Source organism: Equus caballus, chromosome 24 (assembly GCF_041296265.1).
Source record: "Equus caballus isolate H_3958 breed thoroughbred chromosome 24, TB-T2T, whole genome shotgun sequence".
Classification (NCBI taxonomy): domain Eukaryota; kingdom Metazoa; phylum Chordata; class Mammalia; order Perissodactyla; family Equidae; genus Equus; species Equus caballus.
This window is the reverse complement of record NC_091707.1, coordinates 23,273,554-23,294,875: the sequence shown is the minus strand read 5'-3', so window position 1 is coordinate 23,294,875 and position 21,322 is coordinate 23,273,554. Positions and strand designations below refer to the sequence as shown.

Below are 21,322 nucleotides of genomic sequence, written 5' to 3'. Positions count from 1 at the left end.
TCTTCTCTGCTACCATCCTAGTACAAACCATCATCATCTCTTGCCACTTTCACAGGCTTCTAACTTGCCCCCTTCCTGTCTGTTCTGTACGTATCTGCCAGAATGATTTTTTTAAAAAGCAAAAATCGAATCATGTCACTTCTCTTTTAAGATCCACAGGTGACTTCCCATTGCACATAAGATAAAACCGAATCTCCTTTCCATAGCTTACACGTTTGGGCTCAGTTTCCACAGCTAGGAAATTTGGATAATTGTGATGTTAACTAGAATATAAGCTCCTGGAGGACATAGATTTTTATCTGCTTGTTCATTGCATGTTCCCAGTGCCTAGAACAGTGTGTGTACAGAATAGACATTTAATAGATATTTGTTGAATGAATAAACCTGTTCACATTATGGGCCCCCAATAGCCTTCTTCCCTCTTTCAGAGCAGCATATTATAGCTTAGTATTTTCTGCGTTGTACAGAAAGTCCAGAAAGGCTTCTGGTGCAGTATCTCCTTTCCTTTCCCTTCTTGCCTTCTACACATATCCACCCCCTGCCCCCGCCCACTCCCCTTTTATTCTTCAGATCTGAGGATATGTTTGGGTCGTTAGGAGAGGATAGATGAGTAAGCAGGACAAGAAACAGAATAGAAATTGAAAAGGAACTCTGAGAATAGTAGCAACAGCATTTTAAAAATGAGCATTTTACTATAGAAATCTTGGAATACTTGCAGAAATAGTTGAATAGTGTAATGAATCCTCATCTCTTCATCACCCAGTTTCAACGGTTATCACCTCATGGCCATTCTTTGAACAACCAGCATTTAATTTGGAAATTGCCTGTGGCAAAGGAATACCTAGTTCAGAGAGGTTTGCCTCACAGAGAGATTTTACCCAGGGTGTTGTTACTATATTGACATTTAGATATGATTTTAATCATATTTAGACATGATTTTAAGGATATTAGGTTCTGAAATATCTTTTCTGATTGGCTTTTTGTGAATGCCTGAAATTTCACTATTAGTTCAACTGTAAATTTGCAAATTGTGGATAGGCCTGAGAAGGGAACTACATGAAGCCCATTAGCAGTTATTTGTGTCTTAGTGTAAAGTGGTTAATCAGAAGCATGCTTAACTGGTAAGTAACCAAGAGCGGCCTTTGATGGAAGGTATGAAAGCCCAGGACCCTGGGGTGGGGATGGCCATATGAGATCAAGGAGTACTGTTCCAGAGGGTAGAAGGTGCTGCTCTGCTACTTCCCAGCTTTGCCTAGAGGTGGTCCTGGTCACAAAACCTATAGAAAGAGGTCCCCGTTCCAGTTTGGTGATGTTCCTGTCATCTGTCACCTGGGTTCCCTTTGACTGCCTGCAAAGACCTTGTGTAAGGCTGCCCAGGAGGTGCTTCCAGCTAACTCTGCTGCTTGTTTATTTTTAGGTATCTTGCAATATATTCAGAACTCTCCCTCCTAGTGACAGCAATGAATTTGATCCAGAAGAAGATGAACCTACCCTCGAGGCATCGTGGCCACACTTACAGGTACTTTGAACTACCATTTGTTAGAAAAGAAAGCTCCATTAACTCATTAGCTGATTAGCATGGGAATTCCTTGAAGGGCCTATGTTCACCAAGAAATCAAATTAGTGTACATTAATGGAAAGCTGGAGAATGCTTTTTTATGTTTCTTACTCTTGATAATTAGGATGCCAAAGGAATAAAATAATAAGTTTCAGTGTAATGCTTTAGTGGGGGCCCTCGTGGCTTGCAGGTCCAGCTAGCATTTCCTGTTCTTTTATTAGAGCTTCTATTTGGTCCTCCCTACTGGAGCCTCAGACAAGAGCAGAACTATTTTCACATTAATATTAGTTAGATGTGATTAGGTCACAGAGTACGCATCTCCTTTTCAGCAGTAGGTACCCTGGGGACTTTGAATGCCTGTCTTCATGATAACCACAAATGTGTTTCTTTAGTCTGGAAAGGCAAAAACAAATTGCAAGAGCTGTTTCACAGTTTTGTGAGGAAGCGCAACAGCTGAGACAGCTTGTGTGAAGGCCAGTTTTGTTCTCTTGCGCCAAGAGGCCATGTTTTCCAGTCATACTCATGTGCCGGGACAGATCAGGGCCACCCCTGCATCTCCTTTCTCAGCAGCAGGCCCATCTGTATTGCATTTACTTATCCATACCAGTCATTTTCCATCCTCCTTTCCTGGTTGCCTTCTTTCAAGGTCATCGTTTCTCATAAGAATAGAACAAGGAAATTTGAATGTAATGATCCTCAAGGCCGTCTTTCCGTTGAGTCAGAATGTTCTCAGAGGCTGGATGACAGTGAGCATGGAAGGAAGGGGTGGAAGAGAAGGAATATAACCTTGTGCCTCTTCCCCCTGGGGCAGAAGCCACTGCATCTTTGCACAAGTGTGCTCGCGGTTGCCAGCTGACATTCTGAAGAGCAGAAAACTGTGCAGCGGGGAGATAAAGCCTCAAGATAATTCTAAGAGTTTCTTTTTTTCCTCTACTTTAGAATTTTTGACATAAATTTGCAACTTTCCCTGTCCTGCTTTGGCAACTCAAAGTTGCTGCAGATGTACATGTGTGCTATTTCCCCTGGTTATGTAGAGAGCTTTCAGGGGCTCTGTTCTCAACTCTTACCCAGGCGTGTTATACATATGTATTCCTACTACCAAAGCCAAGTTTGAGTAAATTAGTTAAAACACTGTAATTGATTTACTATCTTAGATGCTTGATTTTACTTTTTAAGGTGCCAGACATACTATCTGCACTCTAAGAAATTTGCAGAACTATTTGTGCTTTTCATGGTATATCCCAGATTGTGACAAAAATCCAAAAAAAGAATTACTCTTTTGAGTGGGTGGACTTCTTGTCATGTCTTATTCTTAATGCTTGGCATCAGTTCATAGAAGTGCAATGTAGTCTAGAAGAAATTTGAAAAACAAAACAAACAAAAAAAGATAATCTGCTCAGGAGAGTTCCACATCTTACAGTGGAAAAGACAGGGAGAGAGATGTCTTCAGAGCTTCAGCTTGTCTTTTCTACACCCCGGAGAAGAGACAGCAGACCACTCTTGCGATTTGCAAAAGCTTTTTGAGTTCTCTAAATCGTGATCCCCATAGATGTGAATTTCTCCTAAAGTACAGTAAAGTTTAACTCAGAATTTTGGTTAATTCTTCCAAAGCTTAATGACTCTATAAAATATAGGACCAAATTAATTTCTAAAGCTCCTTTTTTTTGTTTTTGCTTTTTCTCCCCAAATCCCCCCAGTACATAGCTGTATATTTTTAGTTGTGGGTTCTTCTAGTTGTGGCATATGGGACGCCGCCTCAACATGGCCTGATGTGTCCCTCCATGTCTATGCCCAGGATCTGAACCGGTGAAACCCTGGACCTCTGAAGCGAAGTGTGTGAACCCAACCACTCAGAAATGGGGCCAGCCCCTAAAGCTCTTAAACTAAATTCTGCCACCAAAAATCTCTAGCTTACACTGTGTCATTACTACAGGAACATTAACCATTAGTTCATCTGAAATTCTAAAACCAGAGCAACAGGCAGGAATGATGATGAGACCTCTACCCTTATGGATATAAAGTCACAAACTGTATTCCAAAATGGGCTGATTTCATCTGTGTAGACATCCTGTTCGAACCTGTAAGCCTCTTGTCCTCTCTTTAGCTCAAGGGGAAATATGACTGATGCTGGATCAGGTAAAGGAAACCTACTCTTAAAATTCACAAATCAGTCTTCCTTCCTAGTAAAGGTCAAGTCAGTAGGCACACTGTTGCCTTCACCCTCTATTGCTTTACGCAAGTCTTTGTATAGGCTACTGACTTGTCTCAGGAATCCTGTCTTTCCGTTGTGTATTCTGACTCCACATGTTAGTCACTTTTCCGTTTTCACTGCTAGGTGGTTTTAGTATTGGCAAGAGCACTCATTGAATGTTTAAGAAATCTCCTTTTCAGTTCACGGTAAGTCTTTCTTGTCAGAGTGACCCATCGCTCAATTCAACACTTCCTTTTTTTTTTTTTTAAAGATTTTATTTTTCCTTTTTCTCCCCAAAGTCCCCCAATACATAGCTGTATGTTTTTAGTTGTGGGTCCTTCTAGTTGTGGCATGTGGGATGCTGCCTCAGCATGGCCTGGTGAGTGGTGCCATGTCTGCACCCAGGATCCGAACCAGCTAAATCCTGGGCCACCAAAGCCACGGGGCCAGCCCCAACACTTCCCTTTTTAATTGATGCAACAGTCTGTTTTTCTGACCGAAACATAGCACTTTCTTAGACCTTTTCACTTTTTCTTCACTCCAGCATTAGCCATGCCCCTCCTCTTCTGGACCACATTTTACAAGGAAGCACAGGGGTTTTACCAAATATCTGACAATAGTGGTTGGCTAGGTGTGTTCCCTAGCTAATTGAGTACTCCTGCACACCTCTTCTTTGATTTAAATTTGTGGCCCATACAAAATTACTCATTATAACAAATCATGGCTCTTTGGGGATATTTAAAAATAGAAGAAGTATTAAATCCACAAATTTTTAGTTCAAATATGTCAAAGGGTCTACTGTATGTGTGTTACTTTGTCTCTTCTATTACCTGTATTGGTATCTTTTAAACTGGTATCCCATAATTACCATGGTTATTCTTTGTGTGTTTTCTGAAATTGGGTCTGTCTGTCCAGCAGAATACAACTTGCAGGACTTCCATTTACAATTAAGGGATTGTCTGTAATACTTTACGCTTGAGACTGAAAACAGGAATGCTAAGGTCTTTTTACTCGTGTTCCATGGAGAATTCACTTCTGTGACCTTGGAAAGTGATTTATCCTCCCCAGTCCTCAGTCTTTCCTTTTAGAAACTCCAGGGAGATTTTTGATTCTGAGGTAAAATCTGTCTCTGAAGTGTAGAGAATATTTATGCTTATTAATAAATGTGTCTGAAGTGTTTCCACCAAACTGTTTTAAACCATAACTGCTTTCAAGGGATCAGAGGAGAGAGAGCAGTTTGCCAATTCCACTGGAAAACCTGCCAGCCCACAAGTCAGGCCTGAAAGATGAGAATCTCTCCACTTTGTGGGAATCAAAAGAGAGATGAAATCCCCTTTTATGGATTATTTGAATAAGGCTGACATTCTATTTGTAAAACTAAGAGTTGAAAGATTAGTGTATTGAAAAAAGAACAATTCTTCTAGGAGGTGTTGGGATGCAGGCATTATGACTGGAAGTACAGCTTGACAATGTTCAGATCCTTGGGAAAGAAGTTTTTCTGATTTCAGAGAGTTTCAAAGAGAAAAACATAGTTTTATAAAGATGTAAAATCCTACTGTGAACACCTATTTAAGTGTTAAGTTAGCATCTGAAGATGCGTTAGGTGAGTGCTATCTGTAGACCCTTAGGGAGTTCCTGAGACCTGATTTTCAGTGGCCTGCAAGGTCAAATCTGGTTTTACAATAATACTAACTTGAGCTCTTTTCGTTGTGCTGAAATTTGCACTAATAGTTGTAACAGCAATGGTGGTTGAAACTGCTGTTGTGTTAGCACAAATCAAGGCAGTTGTGCCAAACCTGCCTAGTAGTTGTATTCTTCACTGTCATGCACTTACAATTTACAAAAAAAGCCAATTTCAATTAAGAATGTTCTTGAAGAAGCAGCAAAAATTATCAGTTTTATTAAATCTTGACCTTAGGGTACACATTTTAAAAAGTATTCTTCATGACGCTATGGGAAGTAGGCATAAAGCGCGTCTGCTGCTTCCTGAAGTGGAAGGCTTGTCTTGTGCTGGAGCCCTGGTGTGACTCTTTGAGCTCTGAGCCAAACTAGCTGTCTTTTCGTGAAATGCCGTTTTTACTTGAAGGAATGCCTGACAAACTATGGTTGTTCCCACCTGGGTATTTGGTAGATGTTTTCTCTAAAACAAACGAAGAAAATAGTTGTTACCACTGATAAAATTACAGCATTCAAGCAAAACTTAGAATTTTGGAAAACATGTAACTGTCTTGTATCTGTCATCGTAAGCTTTATAGCTTCCCAAAGATTAAAGAGTTTTTTGGTAAAATTGGAGATATTAAGGAATGTGACTTTTTTTGATGTTGTATAATGAAACGTGTCCATATTTGAAAAATCTGCGTAACTCAGTGAACCAATATTTTCTGGCTGTCCAGTGAATGATGTTGGTAAACCACCTGGGTAAAAATCCATTCAAAGTGCGGGACAGGTGACTGGATTCAGTGTGACAGAGTATGACACGTTCGTTGATATGGTTTCAGATCCCACGTTGCATTTTTAAGAAATGACTCTGAGTTTTGGTGTAGTATCAAAGAAGAATATCCACAATTAAGTAAAAAGCCTATGAAAATACTCTCCATTTTTCATACTACTAGATCTATGTGAGGCTTAGTTTTCTTTGTGTACGTCAACCAAGACAATATAGTGCAGCAGCTGGAGTACAGAAGCGGATAAAAGTCTGTCTTCTCATATGTCACTAAAGAGATTTACAAAAATAAAAAACAATGCTCTTCTCAATAATTGTTTCGGAAATTATTTTTCACAAAAATATTTTTAACATGTATTCTATTGTTTAAAAATGAAATAAGTACATATTTAAATTTTCTCAGTTTTTATTTCTAATTATATGTGTCTCATATAAACAAAAGCTTTTCGGAGTATTCAATAATTTTTAAGTGTAGAGGCGTGAGACTAAAAAGCTTGAGAATGCAGTGTTAAGTAGTGGCAGTGGTGGTAGGTGTTAGTCGCTGTATAGAGGGGTTTATGTATGTATTATCACATTTAATCTTAGGGATTACCATCCCCATTAGACACTTGAAGAAACAGACCTTTAGAGAAATTAACTTGCCTGGAGTTACACAGTTAGTAAGGGACAGAGCTAGGCTTCCAGGCCAGTGTCTGTCTCTTAAAAGTTCTGGTTTTGGTACATTGTGGTAGACTACTCTGGGATCTAATGTATACTTTAACACAGGTTTATTTTGCAAAGAACATAAACATGATCCCCCACTGCTTATCAGCACAGTTACTTGAGGTTGCTCTGCAGATGAGGATATTCTCCTCCACCATCGCATATTGCTTAGAGGAATGTAAATTGCCATAAACTTTCTGAAAGCAGATTTGGCCCTAAGTGTGGAAAATCCTGAAATGTTTAGATATCTTTTGATTTAACAATTCCACTTCCAGAAATATTTCCTCATGAAATAATTGAGGACGTGCCCACTGATGTATGTTATATGAGGTACATTGTGGCATCATTTGAGAGAGAAGTAATTCAGAAACTGCTTAAATGTCTAAGTATAGGAGATTGGTTAAATTAGTTATGAATAAATAATTATTCATTATAAATTATGTATTATGGACTACTTGTAGCTACTAAGAATGATGGCTTAGATGTTAACATAATTGCTCACAATATATTGTTTATATGGTAAAAGTAGTTTGAAAACTATATAAAAATATAGTACATTGATATGCTGTAGAAGTATGGAGAGAAATCAGGAGGTTTATACATTAAAATGTTAACAGTAGTTATCTCTGAATGGTGAGATTATGGGGGATTTTTATATGCTTTGTAGCTGTATTTTCAGATTTTTAATTTAAAAAGTTTAAAAAACATACAGCTGTGAGCCACAGGAAAGGGTAGTATAGTCAGTCAATTGATATCAAAACCCAACTTTGTAAGCCCTGTCAGTTTTAGTGTTACAGGCTTTTTATGGTTTTGGATACTATTCTCAGTGAACTGTACTTTAAAATTAACTATAATCTGTTTGTTGCAGCTTGTATATGAATTTTTCATACGATTTTTGGAAAGCCAAGAATTCCAACCCAGCATTGCCAAAAAATACATAGATCAGAAATTTGTCTTACAGGTAAGCAAATTCTTCTGATTGTGTGTGTATTTGTTACTCAGTTGATAACACTTTATCTCATTTTCTCTTGATGTTTGTTGAAAAATCTTGCAATGACAGTTGTATCACCTTGTAAATAAATGTTTATACATAAGTCAGTTTCCATTATTGCCCATTAATAGTAATAGGCACCTCTCTAATTTATTGTGCTGGAAATTAATTCCATTTTAAACAGTGAGGAATGCTAATGCCTAAATCCCTGCAGTTTTCTCTCCTAAAATTTCATTATAAAGGAATTTCATTTACATAACCTTAGTTTGTGTGAATCTTTATGTAACTTGAAAACTTCTATTTCCATAAGGATTCTTAAGGAACTGTTGCCTAGATCTGTTAAAATCGAGTAAGTGTGGTCTAGAGCATAAGTAACCTTTACCAGATAGTCACAGGCAGTCCTGGTGAGCTTTCACAGCTAGGAATTAGCACAGCTTAACCCTTTAGAGTTCTCCCAAAGGGATTAACTCTCACCTATCTGTATGAAACTACTCAGGGTATGTATTTTTCTTGATGTGTCGTTTTACGTTTAAAACTATATACCACATCTTTCTTTTTATCTGCAACCTGGGTGCTTTTATGGCACTGAATGGATAGGTAACATCTCCTTGCTCTTGTTGTTAACATTCATCTATAAAAATGGGTACTTGAGCCAACTGGTGTCTGGACTGTTGTAGCTCCTTTGTAGGTGATTAATGGCACATCTCATGTAGAGAAGAATAAGAATCTATTTCCTAGTGAGCCAATAAGCAGAACTTCAAACTTAAAACAATATTTGGGCAGGAAACTGATCTCCTCTGCCTTACCTGAATAAAGGTTGACCTTCATGATGACGCCATTCCCCGTCCTTAATTAAATTAATCAATTTAGAATTCTGGATGTGTTAGATTGAGAGGCTTTGGAGAAGTGAGGTTGGAGGTATGGATAGAGAGGTGGCTACATGGATCACTGAGTAAATAGGTAGATTGATCCGGATCCTTATACTAAGGAGGCAAAATGCTTTTCAGACAAAACCAAAGCAAGACGTAACAGGTCTGTGTTTTCTATTGGAAAGTCCTTGCATTTATGTAGCACCGTATAGTTGTCAGAGCATCTTTACATATAATATTTAATTTGATTTGTACAACAATCTAGAATAGACATGGCTCAGTGTTATGCCCATTTTATGGATGAATAAACAGAAGTCTAGAAAGATTATCCAGTTTTCCCAAGCACATTTCCTATTCTGGTTTTCTGTCCATTATGCCATGATGCCTCCTTGTGATCCCCTCACTATAGCTTGGAATGATTTCAAGGCAGGAGTAGCCGTCGCTTCTTAACACTAATGAAATAACAAGGTTCTCTTATATTTACGGTAAATTAAATTGCCCAAGAGGATCAGATAATGATTCAGTAGTAAAGCCAGTGTTTAGTTGACATGGAAACAGTAAATCCTACGATCTTGCTATGAAGCCAGTGCTTTTCTTACGTGAAAAGCATGCAGGGCCCAGCTCAGTGTGCTCTCCATGGTAGATGGGTACTCTTGATAATAAAGCTCATAAGATTAAAACATCCGAGAAACCCAGACTTGGAAGGGACATTTTGGGTTCTCTGTTCTAGTTCTTTACCTAGTGAATCAGTCTCCTTTGCGACTCTGATAAGGGGTGACCTCTGCTTGCCCTTTTTCAGTGAGGAAGGGCCGTATACACAGGCAGATTGTTTCATTTTTGTTAGGAAGGTCGTTTTTATGTTGACCCTCCTTATACCTTGTACCCTTTGGCCTTATTTCCCCAGAATAGCCCCTTAGTAAATCACTAGTCCAGACATAACCTTTCAGGTTTTATGAGACAGCTTTTGTGTTTACCTCTTGGTTCTTTTTCTCTAGCATAGTGGTTGCGATTCAGGTGCTTGTAGGCTCATTTATAGAACGTCTGGGGGTCAGACAATAGGAGGGAGACGAGCTGCTGCTGAAGGAGCTCTGGCTGCCCCTCTTCCTCCAGTTATTCCCAGACTGTTTTTCCCCCAAGAAAAACAGAAATCCAGATTTTTATGTGAAATTTTCTGATAGATCTAAAATCCTGTTCTGGATGCACTAAACCCATCTGCCTTCTGCACCTAGCCTACCAGCTGTCAATATGCGTTCTCTGCTCTAGACTGAGTCCTTGGTTCTGTCAACCCTGGCTCATTTGTCAGCTTTTGAAGTCTTCAACGTGTGTCCGTTTGTCTTCAAGGAAGCCATCTATGAACACAGTGCCCTGAGCCGGGGCCGGCCAGCGCAGTGTACAGTTGAATTCTCTCTTCCCTTGTCTGGAGGCTGGATTTCTTAAAGGGGAAGTTTCATGAGCTCTTCTTTCTGTTCCATGACACTGCTAACTTATGTTAAGCTTGTGGTCTTAACTGACTTTTAATTTAGCTTTATATATGTCGTCGTAAAGCCATATTTTCCCTTGTTCTTGTTCTATATGCAGTTTGCTTTTTTACTTAGGATTTAACCTATAGTCCTATGGAATATCATTTCTACCCAGCCTTTTGAAGTCTTTCTGGGTCTTGATTCTGTCAGTTACCTTATTCACTGTGTCTTCCATCTTTATCACATCTGTGACGTTCTTAAATGTTGGCCTAACTATTACTCATGTATGACATTGATTAAAATTGTTAAAATAGCCAGGACTGAAGATAGAGGCCTGTGGCATGCTTTTAGCAACTTTCCTTTATTTAAACACAGATTCATTAATCAGTTTTTTTTTAAAGATTGGCACCTGAGCTAACAACTGTTACCAGTCGTCTTCTTTTTTTTTGCTTTTTCTCCCCAAATCCCCCCAGTACATAGTCGTATATTTCAGTTGTGTATCCTTCTAGTTGTGGCATCTGGGATGCTGCCTCAACATGGCCTGACGAGCGGTGCCGTGTCCGCGCCCGGGATCTGAACCAGCCAAACCTTGGGCCACCGAAGCAGAGTACGTGAACTTAACCACTCAGCCGCGGGGCCAACATGCAGTTTTTGAATTTCATCCTTGAGCCAGTTAGAAATTTACTTTAGAATGTTATCATCCTTCTCGCACGTTTAGATTTTGTTCATAAAGAGGGTGTAGAGACTCTGTCAGATGCTATGGTGAAAGCTAGGACTTCATGTTTACAGCATCCCCTCATCTACGGGCCTTGGAACTTTATCATAAAAAGGAATGCCATTTGTCTGCCACGGGGCAGTAGTGCTTCTGGGGGCTACTGCTATTTATTGGTAGTGTTTCTCTGAGTGGTTACAAACCATGGGATTGATTGTCCCAAGTTTTGTAGGAGCTAAGAAGTAAAGTATGAATTGTGAAGTCCACTTACTGTATATTTTTAGCCCCTGCCTCATTTTTACAACTGTTGCCTTCTTTACCTTTCTTCTGCTGGTCTATTAATGAACTCGACTTTAAGACCAGGTCTCACCCTAGTTGCTGAGTCAGTCGTGAAAGGGACAGGCCAGGTATTGGCAGAATCAACAGCACCATTGAGCGCTGAGTAGTGCTTGAATGTAATCATATGGCTAACCAGTGCATTAACTGTCATGTTGGGGATGAGCCCTGGGTACCAGTTAGCTGCCATTTTCCAGAATACCTGTTTATTCAGGCTGGTAACCTATAAAGTTGGCCTCCTGTCCCTTTTCCTATCCTTTAGTCGGCTGATGATTTAACTGGGATCCCAGCACCTTCTAAGAGTGGGGCGCCCATCTCCTGTCTCCTTCTCCTGAGCTCCCTTCCTGGGAGGTTTGGTCCTGACTTGAGACCTGCTTGGACCTTTTGGAGCTTGAGGCATTATTGCTGAGATTCCACCCTGTTATCCCCGGTCCCACCCCACCCTCCTCCTCCTGCTGCCATGCCTTAAGTGTCCTGAGGGGGCAGGTCCTTCACTTTTCTGTCCTGTGTAGTCAGCTCATTCATTTTTCACACCTGCTCTTTTGCCCTACTTGTTTCTCTACCCCACAGGCTCCCATGGTGCCACCTGGTGCTGGTGTGTTTTGTACCTAAGTCTGGTTCTCCTGTGACATGAGAACCCTCATACTTTTCCCTTTTGCAAGTCAGGATGACATTTACCTCATTCCTTTTCTTTGAGCAGATTTCTTATTCTCTGTGGATTCTCAAAGATCTCAGAAAGGGTTTTTGTGATCTTAACAAAACATTTTTATTCAGTTAGACATAATTTGTTCTAGCCATAAGATTTAAACTTATTTTCTATAGCTGCATTCTTTTTTTTCCTTCTTCTCCCCAAAGCCCCCTGGTACATAGTTGTATACTTTTAGTTGTGGGTCCTTCTAGTTGTGGCATGTGGAACGCCGCCTCAGTGTGGCCTGATGAGTGGTGCCATGTCTGCACCTGGGTTCTGAACCGGTGAAACCCTGGGCCGCTGAAGCAGGGCGCACAAACTTAACCACTCGGCGCTGGGACCATCCCCAGTAGCTGCATTCTTTACAGCCTATTCTGACTCTCATTCCCCTGTCAGTAAAGACAGGCAAAATAAGAATGGAGCTATTTTAACATGATATGGTGGAAAGAGTTAGAAAGCTCTAGATTTGAATCTTGATTCCCCTATGTACTCTAAGTATTGTAGGAGCTGAGAATATGAGCTGCGGGGTAAGAAGAAACTGCATTCAAACCCTGGCTTTTCTCCCTACTTGCAATATGGTTTTCAGCAAGTTAACACACTTGCTGCCCAAGCTCAAGTTTCCTCATTCATGACATGAGGATAACAAGATAAATGAAATACTGTTGAGTAAAATAGGATATACCCCAAAAGTAACAACTGTTAAATCTGCTTAATTGAGTTGGCACTATGGATACAAAGGCAGGCTCCCTACCTTCAGTCTTAACCAGGTACGGAAAACGTGGACTGGTTATTGGCTGTTCTGAGCTGCAGTGTTTTCTTCTGTAAAATGGCAATAACAGTCACCTCTCTTACAACAATTAGGCTTATTGTGATATGACATAAAAATTTCTGCTGGTATCATGCATGGGGCATAGTAGTTGCTCATTAAATATTAATTCCTCTTTTCATACCCTCCTCATGTTATATTCTCTGCCGACATTAGTAGGGTGTCTTATTTTTCTTGATTCCAATATTAATTTTAAAATCTCCACCTTTTGAAACAATTTAAAAATTTATATGAAACATAAAATTTGGCAAAGGAATGCTTGAATAAATTTAGAAATGTAACACATTCCTAGATGGGAAGACTTGCCGTCATAAAGATATCCATAGAATCTCCAATTTAATTCATATATTTAATGTAATTCTAATTAAAATTTCAGTAGTTTACTTGAAAATTTCAGAGTTCATAAAATAGAAATTTTTGAAAAATAAAACTAATGATATGATACTTTACCTATTAGATATTAAAACGTATTATATAGTTACTTTAAAACACTGTGTATAGGAGACTAGAACATAATAGAGGCTTGGGTGGAAAAAACTCTCCTACTGTGCCAAGAAACCCGTAAAAAATCTACCAATAAATAGGTAGGTGCGTATATATATATATAATTGTTACAAGCCTCTGAAGAGGAAATCTGATAGTATTCTACCTAAATTTTGACTAAGCAATTCCAAGAGAACTAGTCAGATATGTCTATAAAGATAAATGTACAAGGATATTGAATGCATTATTGTCAATAATTATCAGAAAATTGGAAACAGTTTAGAAGTCCCTCAGTAGGGGATTGGTTGAATAAACTGTGGACATGCATGTAATGGGATATTCATCAGTTGGTGAAGAGAATGAGATAGAGCTACACGTGATCTGTTTGTAAGTGAAACATGAGCATCATAGAACAGTATGATTTTTTGAACCTGAGTCTGTTATTTTAGGGAAAAGGAGTGTTTGTGTATACACTAAAAATTTTGGAAGGAGATACTGCAAATTGTTGTTAATTGTCTGGTGGAGGTGATTATGTGTTGTGATGATAGTCACGTTCTAATTTTATCTTTCTCTATTTTTTGCGTTAAAAAGTGAACGTGTATGTTAGAATCAATAAGAATAGTAAAAAATATTTCAGTTACAAGTACATTCTCGTTTTGTTGCCTTGAGTTTTTAATGAACCTCAGCTGATCCTGCGCATTAGCCTTCCGAAGACTGTTTTTGTAAGACTGTGCCATTCTGTTAGACTCAACATGTGCTGTGTTTCCTTCCTTTCATCGTTTGTATGATGATGTCCCTTTAAAACCTGAAGCTTGATGGAAAGCTTCCTGTGCTCCTTCAAGAGCCCTTTTCAGTGCCTCTCGTTTTTCTTCCTCATCAGGAAGTGGTATAGATTAGAGGTTAAGTGTCCTGACTGGTGTGAATTCAGGCTCTGCCGGTTTTTAGTGTGTGACCTTGGGAAAGTTATATAACCCTCTGTGCCTCAGTTTCCTCATCTGGAAAGTAGATGCAAACATCCATAATATAATAGTAATGCCATTGTAAAGTGGTTATGGAGATTTACGAAGTGAACACATATACAAACACTTAGAACAATTCCTGACACAGAGAGTAAGTGTTCAGTAAATGTTATGCTGCTCCTGTCACTATTGTTTTTATTAGAATCATATCTTGTTTTGAGAACCTTCTTTTGCTATATTTTCTAGAATAGGCTCAGTCTGTGAAGTCTTATGGTGTTAGTCTGTCATGTCTTACCTAGCATGTTATGAAGTTTTTGAAATTTTGACTTTTTGCATTCTAAAAATAACCTTTTGGACTCCACTTATATGGTTCTTCTCTGGCTGTTGGGATTTTTTTTTTTTTTTTTTTTTAAAGATTTTATTTTTTTCCTCTTTCTCCCCAAAGCCCCCCGGTACATAGTTGTATATTCTTCGTTGTGGGTCCTTCTAGTTGTGGCATGTGGGACGCTGCCTCAGCGTGGTTTGATGAGCAGTGCCATGTCCGCGCCCAGGATTCGAACCAACGAAACACTGGGCCGCCTGCAGCGGAGCGCGCAAACTTAACCGCTCGGCCACGGGGCCAGCCCCTCTGGCTGTTGGGATTTTTAAAAAAATTTTTTCTCATTAATTTCTTTTTATTGTGGTCATAAAAGCTTATAACATAGTGAGATTTCAGTTGTACATTATTGTTTGTCATACACCATAAAAGTACGCCCTTTGACCCCTTGTGCCCACCCTCCATCCCCTTTCCCCCAGTAACCACTAAGTTATTCTCTTTGTCCGTAAGTTTGTTTATATTCCACATATAAGTGAAATCATGTGGTGTTTGTCTTTCTCTGTCTGGCTTATTTCACTTAACATGATGCCCTCAGGGTTCACTCATGTTGTTGAAAAGGGACTATTTTGTCTTTTTTATGGCTGAGTAGTATTCCGTTGTATATATATACCACATCTTCTTTATCCAATCATCTGTTGATAGGCACTTGGGTTGCTTCCACGTCTTGGCTATTGTGAATAATGCTGCAATGATCATAGGGGTGCATAAGTCTCTTTGAATTGTTGATTTGAAGTTCTTTGAGTAAATACCCAGTAGTGAGAGAGCTGGGTCATATGGTAGTTCTATTTTTAATTTTTTGAGAAATCTCCATACTGTTTTCCATAGTGGCTGCAGCAGTTTGCATTCCCACCAGTAATGGATGAGGGTTCCCTTTTGTCCACAACCTCTCCGACATTTGTTGGTTTTTGTCTTGGTGGTTATAGCCATTCTAACAGGTGTAAGGTGGTATCTAAGTGTAGTTTTGATTTGCATTTCCCTGATGATTAGTGATGTTGAGCATCTTTTCATGTGCCTGTTGGCCATCTGTATATCTTCTTTGGCAAAATGTCTGTTCATATCTTCTGCCCACTTTTTGATTGAGTTGTTTGGTTTTTTGTGGTTCATTTGTGTGAGCTCTTTATATATTATGGAAATTAACCCCTTATTGGATATATGGTTTGCAAATATTTTCTCCCAGTTGTTGGGTTGTTGTTTCATTTTGATCTTGGTTTCATTTGCCTTCCAGAAGCTCTTTAGTCTGATGAAGTCCCACTTGTTTATTTTTTCTTTTGTTATGTTGGGATTGTTTTCAAATGTTAAATGTAGTCCCTCATGTCCTTGAATTCTCATCAGTTCCCCTTCACCAGCTGCTTTCTTCCAGTCAGTGTTAGAAGTGAAAGTTCATTAGTGCCAGGAGCATGTACTTTTTGTTATGTGAGAACCAGGCTCGTTCACATCTTTACAGAGGCCAGACAAGTGGTACATAATGAAGTAGTCTGGGTGTGACAAAAAGGAGCGATGGGAACAGCGGTGACCCAGAGAGCTGGGATCCTGCTGCCTCTGCTCCTGTTAACTGTTGGCCAGTAGGTATGTGGGCCCAGTGTTGCTAGATCTGCTTTTTCAAGAGAAGCTGGAAATTCAGAGTTTTGTATGGACCAGACAAAACAGTCTGTGATTTGTACCTGTGAAGGATTTGCTCTTTTATATTTAAGAATAGTCTGCCTGGCTTGTTTAAATCGCGTTGTAATTTTTATTAAATCTAGATTTACATAACTTTTAGCATTTCTTGTGTACTTAGTCTAAGTCTTTATACAAGAAAGCTGTCAGAGATTTATCAAAGATAGTCAGTTGATTACATAGTGCAGTTCTGTCTATGGTAGTGTAGTTGATTTCAGACTCAGGTAACTTGTTAACTGCCTTCTATAGCTTTGAGTGTATAGGCTTGCCCAGGCTTATGGAACATCTTTGTCTTTTCCCAGTAGAGATAATGTTCATCTGTATTAGGAGCGTTGAGAAAACGATTTCTTTATGATCTACCCTGCCTTGCCCAGACTAAAATGAATTGCCAAACCTTGAATTATTTCATTGGGTGCATGATTGTGGCAAGAGTTTAGCAGTGTATTTCTAGAGACTGCTTTCAACCACTCTGCAAATCTGAAAAGCAGTCAGTGGTTGCTAAGAGACATACTATTCAAGTATCCCCATAAACATATGTACTGCTAGAGATCGCTATTTAGTAATTTGTACCTCACATTTGCAGTTATATTTAGCTGAAAGGTGGCATAATTATATGCAGATTATTGAAATCAGTCAGCCTGTCCTTAAAAGTGACCTTTTGTTATTGTGTTTTTAAAGACTCAGGACAAATTGGATATGACTCAGACCAACCTGTTAAAAAATTTTGTTTTAAGCTGAAATAAATTCGGTGAAGCCCTGAATCTCAGCTTCAATACAAAGAACTCTATTCTAAACAAGTTCCTTGAATGTGTCAGAATGTTTACATTTCTCTCTCAGAGTCTGTAGCAAATACGTTAGAGAATTTATTTCTACTAGGAATTTTATCCGATAGCCATCATGAATTAATCATGAATTAACAGTAAATCACTTCATCCTATCCTGTCCAACTTGTAACTCAAAAACCTTAAAGAAAGTCTTCATTGCTCTGACTCCTGCATCCAGAGCCAGCTTCGTGGGCATGCGGCTCGTGCAGTGGTGCAGGGCCCTCTGTTGAGAAGGGCCCTGTGCTTGATTTAACGCTTTGCTTTGCTGTCTTGAGATTCTTACTAATTTGTGACCAGGAAGCACTGCATTTTCATTTTGCACTGGGCCCTGCAAATTCTGTAGCTGGGCCCTGCAAATTCTGTAGCTAGGCCCTGCCTGCATCCCGCTAAGTGCATCATTATGTAGCATAACTGCTTTCTCTTGAAATGCTGACCAAATTGGTTGTCGTAAAGATTTAAATTGCAAGGTTTTCTTGAATCAGATAGAATGAATGCTTGAGGGAGAAAAGAAGGGACTTCTGGTTTGTGAGAAGAATGCCTGAAATTAGGAAGAAAATAAAAGATTGTTGAGTTGGTAGAGTTGTCATATTTGTATGACTTACACCTCTGAAATTTTTATACTGAATTTCCATGGGAGTCTTGAAGTCAGAATTGCTAGAAGCTTATGATGTGCAACCTTTTGATCCCTCGGCCCCCCTGTGCTTTCTCAGTGGTTGCCCTTAGGTCGGCTCCTTTCGCATCCAGAGTGGTCCTCTTGAGTTGTTGGTTCACTGGAGTCCGACTGCCATTGGCTCTTGTTTCTTGATTCTGGGCTGTTTTCTCCATGTGCATTAGTTGGTCAAGGAGAAGGTATTAGGAAGATATAATTTTTTAGGTAGTAGAATAGCTAAGGTTAAAAACAAAGCCAGAAATGTAGAGATCTGATTTTAGTTTGGATGAAAGTGTTTAGAATACTGATTTCACTGATTGTCTACTTGAGGATTTCTGATATTCTTTAAGATCTTCTTGTATGTGGAATAGGGCAGGGCAACTGCTTCTTTGTTGTAGTAGAGGGCACTTGGGCTTTTTGTTTCAAGTCTTTTGCTTTTAATTTTTAAAAATAGTTTTAATTAACAAAGTAATTTGTATTTAAAAAATTCAAACATATTTATATGGTTTCTAACTAAAAATAGCAATCCCCTGCCTCTTCCTTTCCCAGCCAGACTCTTATTCCACAGAAGTAACCACATTCAGGTCTTCTAGCTGTTTGTAGTGTTTGTATTAGTATGAATGTGTACATGTTATTCACAGCTGAGGCACATATTATGCTACAATTGCATTTCTTCTGTGCTTTTTTTAAACCCCTGAAATTAATAGTTGCCTTATTTTTCACTTGCTTGCTTTCCTCTGTATTGGCCACTAGTTCATCTGTTAATCCTCTGAGAGCACTGTACAGCTCTTCTCAGTATAGCTGTGTGCATCAGCTAGACTCTCAGTTCCAGTGTTTTCTAGTAGGGCCTCCTTCCTTGAGCCCTGGCCATCCTACTCTGGTTGGCACCAGTTGCCTTATCTAGACTATGTCCACAGTGGTCATCCAGGGACTTCCTTTGCCACTCTACTGGACTCTGTCTTTACTTGCTTAGTTTCCTCTCTTTTATTTTGGAATACATCTTCTAGATGCTTCCTAAAAGAACGTGAATGGAATGTAAATTTGAAGGGGTTATAGACTCAATTTCTGTGTGGAGGAGGGTGCAGGGTGGGAGTTCCCACATACCAACAAGCAGTTCTCAGACACCAGCTGGGTGTCCTACAATTCAACTCAATTTTGACACTACGTACCTGAAGATAGTGTCAGATTGTCAGATGCATAGGTTAAGGGCTCAGTCCTGCAAGACTGACACTGCTGCTCTCCCCTGCGCCCCCCTCCCCGCGCACGCCCCCCCCCCCCCCCCCCCCCCCCCCCGCCCCTATGCCAGGTTATCACCTGTGCTTCTGAGTGACTGGCTATAGATTGGAGGATCCAATGTCAGCCGCCTCCCCCCCCCACCCCTGCTTGGGTGAATTAATTTGCTAAAGCAATTCACAGAACTCAGAGACACATTTTACTTATTAGATTACTAGTTTATTATAAAAGGATATAACTCAGGAACAGCCAGGTGGAAGAGATGCATAGGACAAGGTATGGGGAAAGGGCGCTTCCATGCCCTCTCCAAGCTCACCACTGTCCTGGAAATCTCCAACCTGGAAGCTCTCTGAACCCTTTTGGGTTTTTGTGTAGGCACCCCCACATAGGTGTGATTGATTAAATCATTGGCCAATGGTGATTGATTCAACCTCCAGGCCCCCCTCCCCTCCCCAGAGGTCAAGGGGATGGGACTGAAAATTCCAAGCCTCTAATCACATGATTTATTCTCAGGCAATTGGCCCCCATCCTTAGGTGCTCTCATTAACATAACAAAAGATACCTTTGCTGCTCTTACCACTCAGAAAATTCCAAGAGTTTTAGGAACTATGTGCCAGAAACAGTGGATGAAGGTTAAATCTATGTTCCTTATTATAAATTACAAAGGTTTTTGAGACCTGCTTCTCTGAAAACATCTTTATTCTACCCACGTACTTGACTGACATTTTGGCTAGATATAGATTCATAGATTGGGACCCACACTCCCTCAGAAGTTTTAAGGAATTACTCCACTGTCTTCTAGCTTCCAGTGTTGGTATTGAGAGGGCCTGTGCCAGCTGAACCCCTTATCCTTTCTAGTGACGTGCTTTCTCTGTAAGCTTTTGAGATCTACTCTTTGTCGCCTGTGTCCAGAAACTTCAAAGGGATGTGCTTTGCTGTGGGTCTTTGTTCATTCATTGTACAGAGGAGATAATGGCCCTTGTCTACATTGAAACTCATGTCCTTTTTTCTGGAAAATTGGATTGAATTCTTCCTCAGATAGTTTCCTTCTCTTCATTTTTTCTGTTTTTCTATCTCCATACCTGTTTGGAATGCCTGTTAGTCATGTGTTGCACCTTCTGAATTGATCCTCAAATTTTTTAATCTTCTTTCTTCTATGTATTATCTTTGTCTTTTGGTTATACTTTCTGGGTAGATTTGCTCATTTTAATGTTCCAGCCCCTTCTGAAATTTTTATTTCTGTTACATTTTGAATTTTCAAAAGCTCTTTGGTATTTTCTGAATATTCATCTGTAATAGCATTCTGTTTTTGTTTCAGAGATCCAGTATATTTATTTATTTCTGAGGATGTTATAGGGTTTTTTTTTGCATTTTTTCCCTCCTCTTTCCCTTGTGGCCATTTCCTCTGAGTTCTTTATAGTTGTTTGTTTTGGTCTCTGTCTTTTATGTTAGAATATCTGGTGATCCTTGACTTCATATTTATAGTTACATGTCAGTTATCAAAAAGCCTCTTAGAACCTGTGTGTGTGTGTGTACATGCATGCGTGTGTGGGAGACACTTGGCACATTAGACCTTACTGTTTCATTGGATACCCTCAGATATTAGTATGTCTGTAGGTGTTTCCTCTTGAGGTTGTCAGTTTCCCTGAAAAGGGACCTTCTAATCTTCTGCCTCATCCAAAATGGGAAGCTTAGACACGGAAGGCGGCTGGCAAAGGTCTCACTCTTCATCATGCGGTTTTATTTAATCCCATTATTTTCAGTAAGTGCTTCACTTAGCTGTGTGTGATGTCTTCAAAACTAGAGACTTGCTCGTTTATTCTCTCCAGACTTTGACTGTAGATCTTTAGCTCACCGCACGAGACAGGGATCTGGGAAGTCTTGTTACTCCTTCTACAAACTTTCAACCAGTCCTCCTGTGTTTAGCTCCTCACAACCTTGCCACCAAATATATCTGATGCCTTCAGTTCGTAAGCCTTTTAAGGGTTCTCTGGTATGAATTGGCTTGCTTCTTGTTGGCTTCCCTCCCTGCAGGCAGAATGGAAAAACAGTTAGCAGAGTGGAGAAAGAGGAAACCTAAGACAATTACCCCTTGCCATCCACCTTCTGTCTTTGAAAAGTGTGCACCTTTGTCTAATCTGCCCTCCAATCCTCTCTGCCTTGGGGCTTCTTCTGTTTTTATTCCTGTACCTTCATTTCGGTGAGGATTCTAGAGGATAGAGGGTCAATCCCTCATGTCTATCTGGAAGACCCCTGCTGTCTTTTTCATGTGCCCTTCTCATTTCACTGTAGGTTTGTTATGAGGTTCAAAGGAGGGTTCTTTGGCTAAATCGCTACACAGTTCCTCCCTGTTTGTTGGCTTCAGG

General features: G+C 39.7%; 2 protein-coding genes across 9 annotated transcripts in view; both read left to right on the top strand.

The window, feature by feature from the left end:
* Positions 1–21,322, top strand: part of WDR89 (WD repeat domain 89) — a 432,803-nt gene that overhangs the window by 165,687 nt on the left and 245,794 nt on the right. The gene's annotated exons all lie outside the window — the stretch shown is intronic.
* The window catches only part of PPP2R5E (protein phosphatase 2 regulatory subunit B'epsilon), a 146,890-nt gene that overhangs the window by 101,670 nt on the left and 23,898 nt on the right, over positions 1–21,322 (top strand). For all 8 annotated transcript variants that reach the window (XM_005605224.4, XM_001498781.6, XM_005605223.4 and 5 more), the window contains 2 exons: positions 1,418–1,519; positions 7,763–7,855. In XM_005605224.4, the coding sequence (XP_005605281.1) occupies positions 1,418–1,519; positions 7,763–7,855 (195 nt within the window). The remainder of the gene's footprint in view (positions 1–1,417; positions 1,520–7,762; positions 7,856–21,322) is intronic.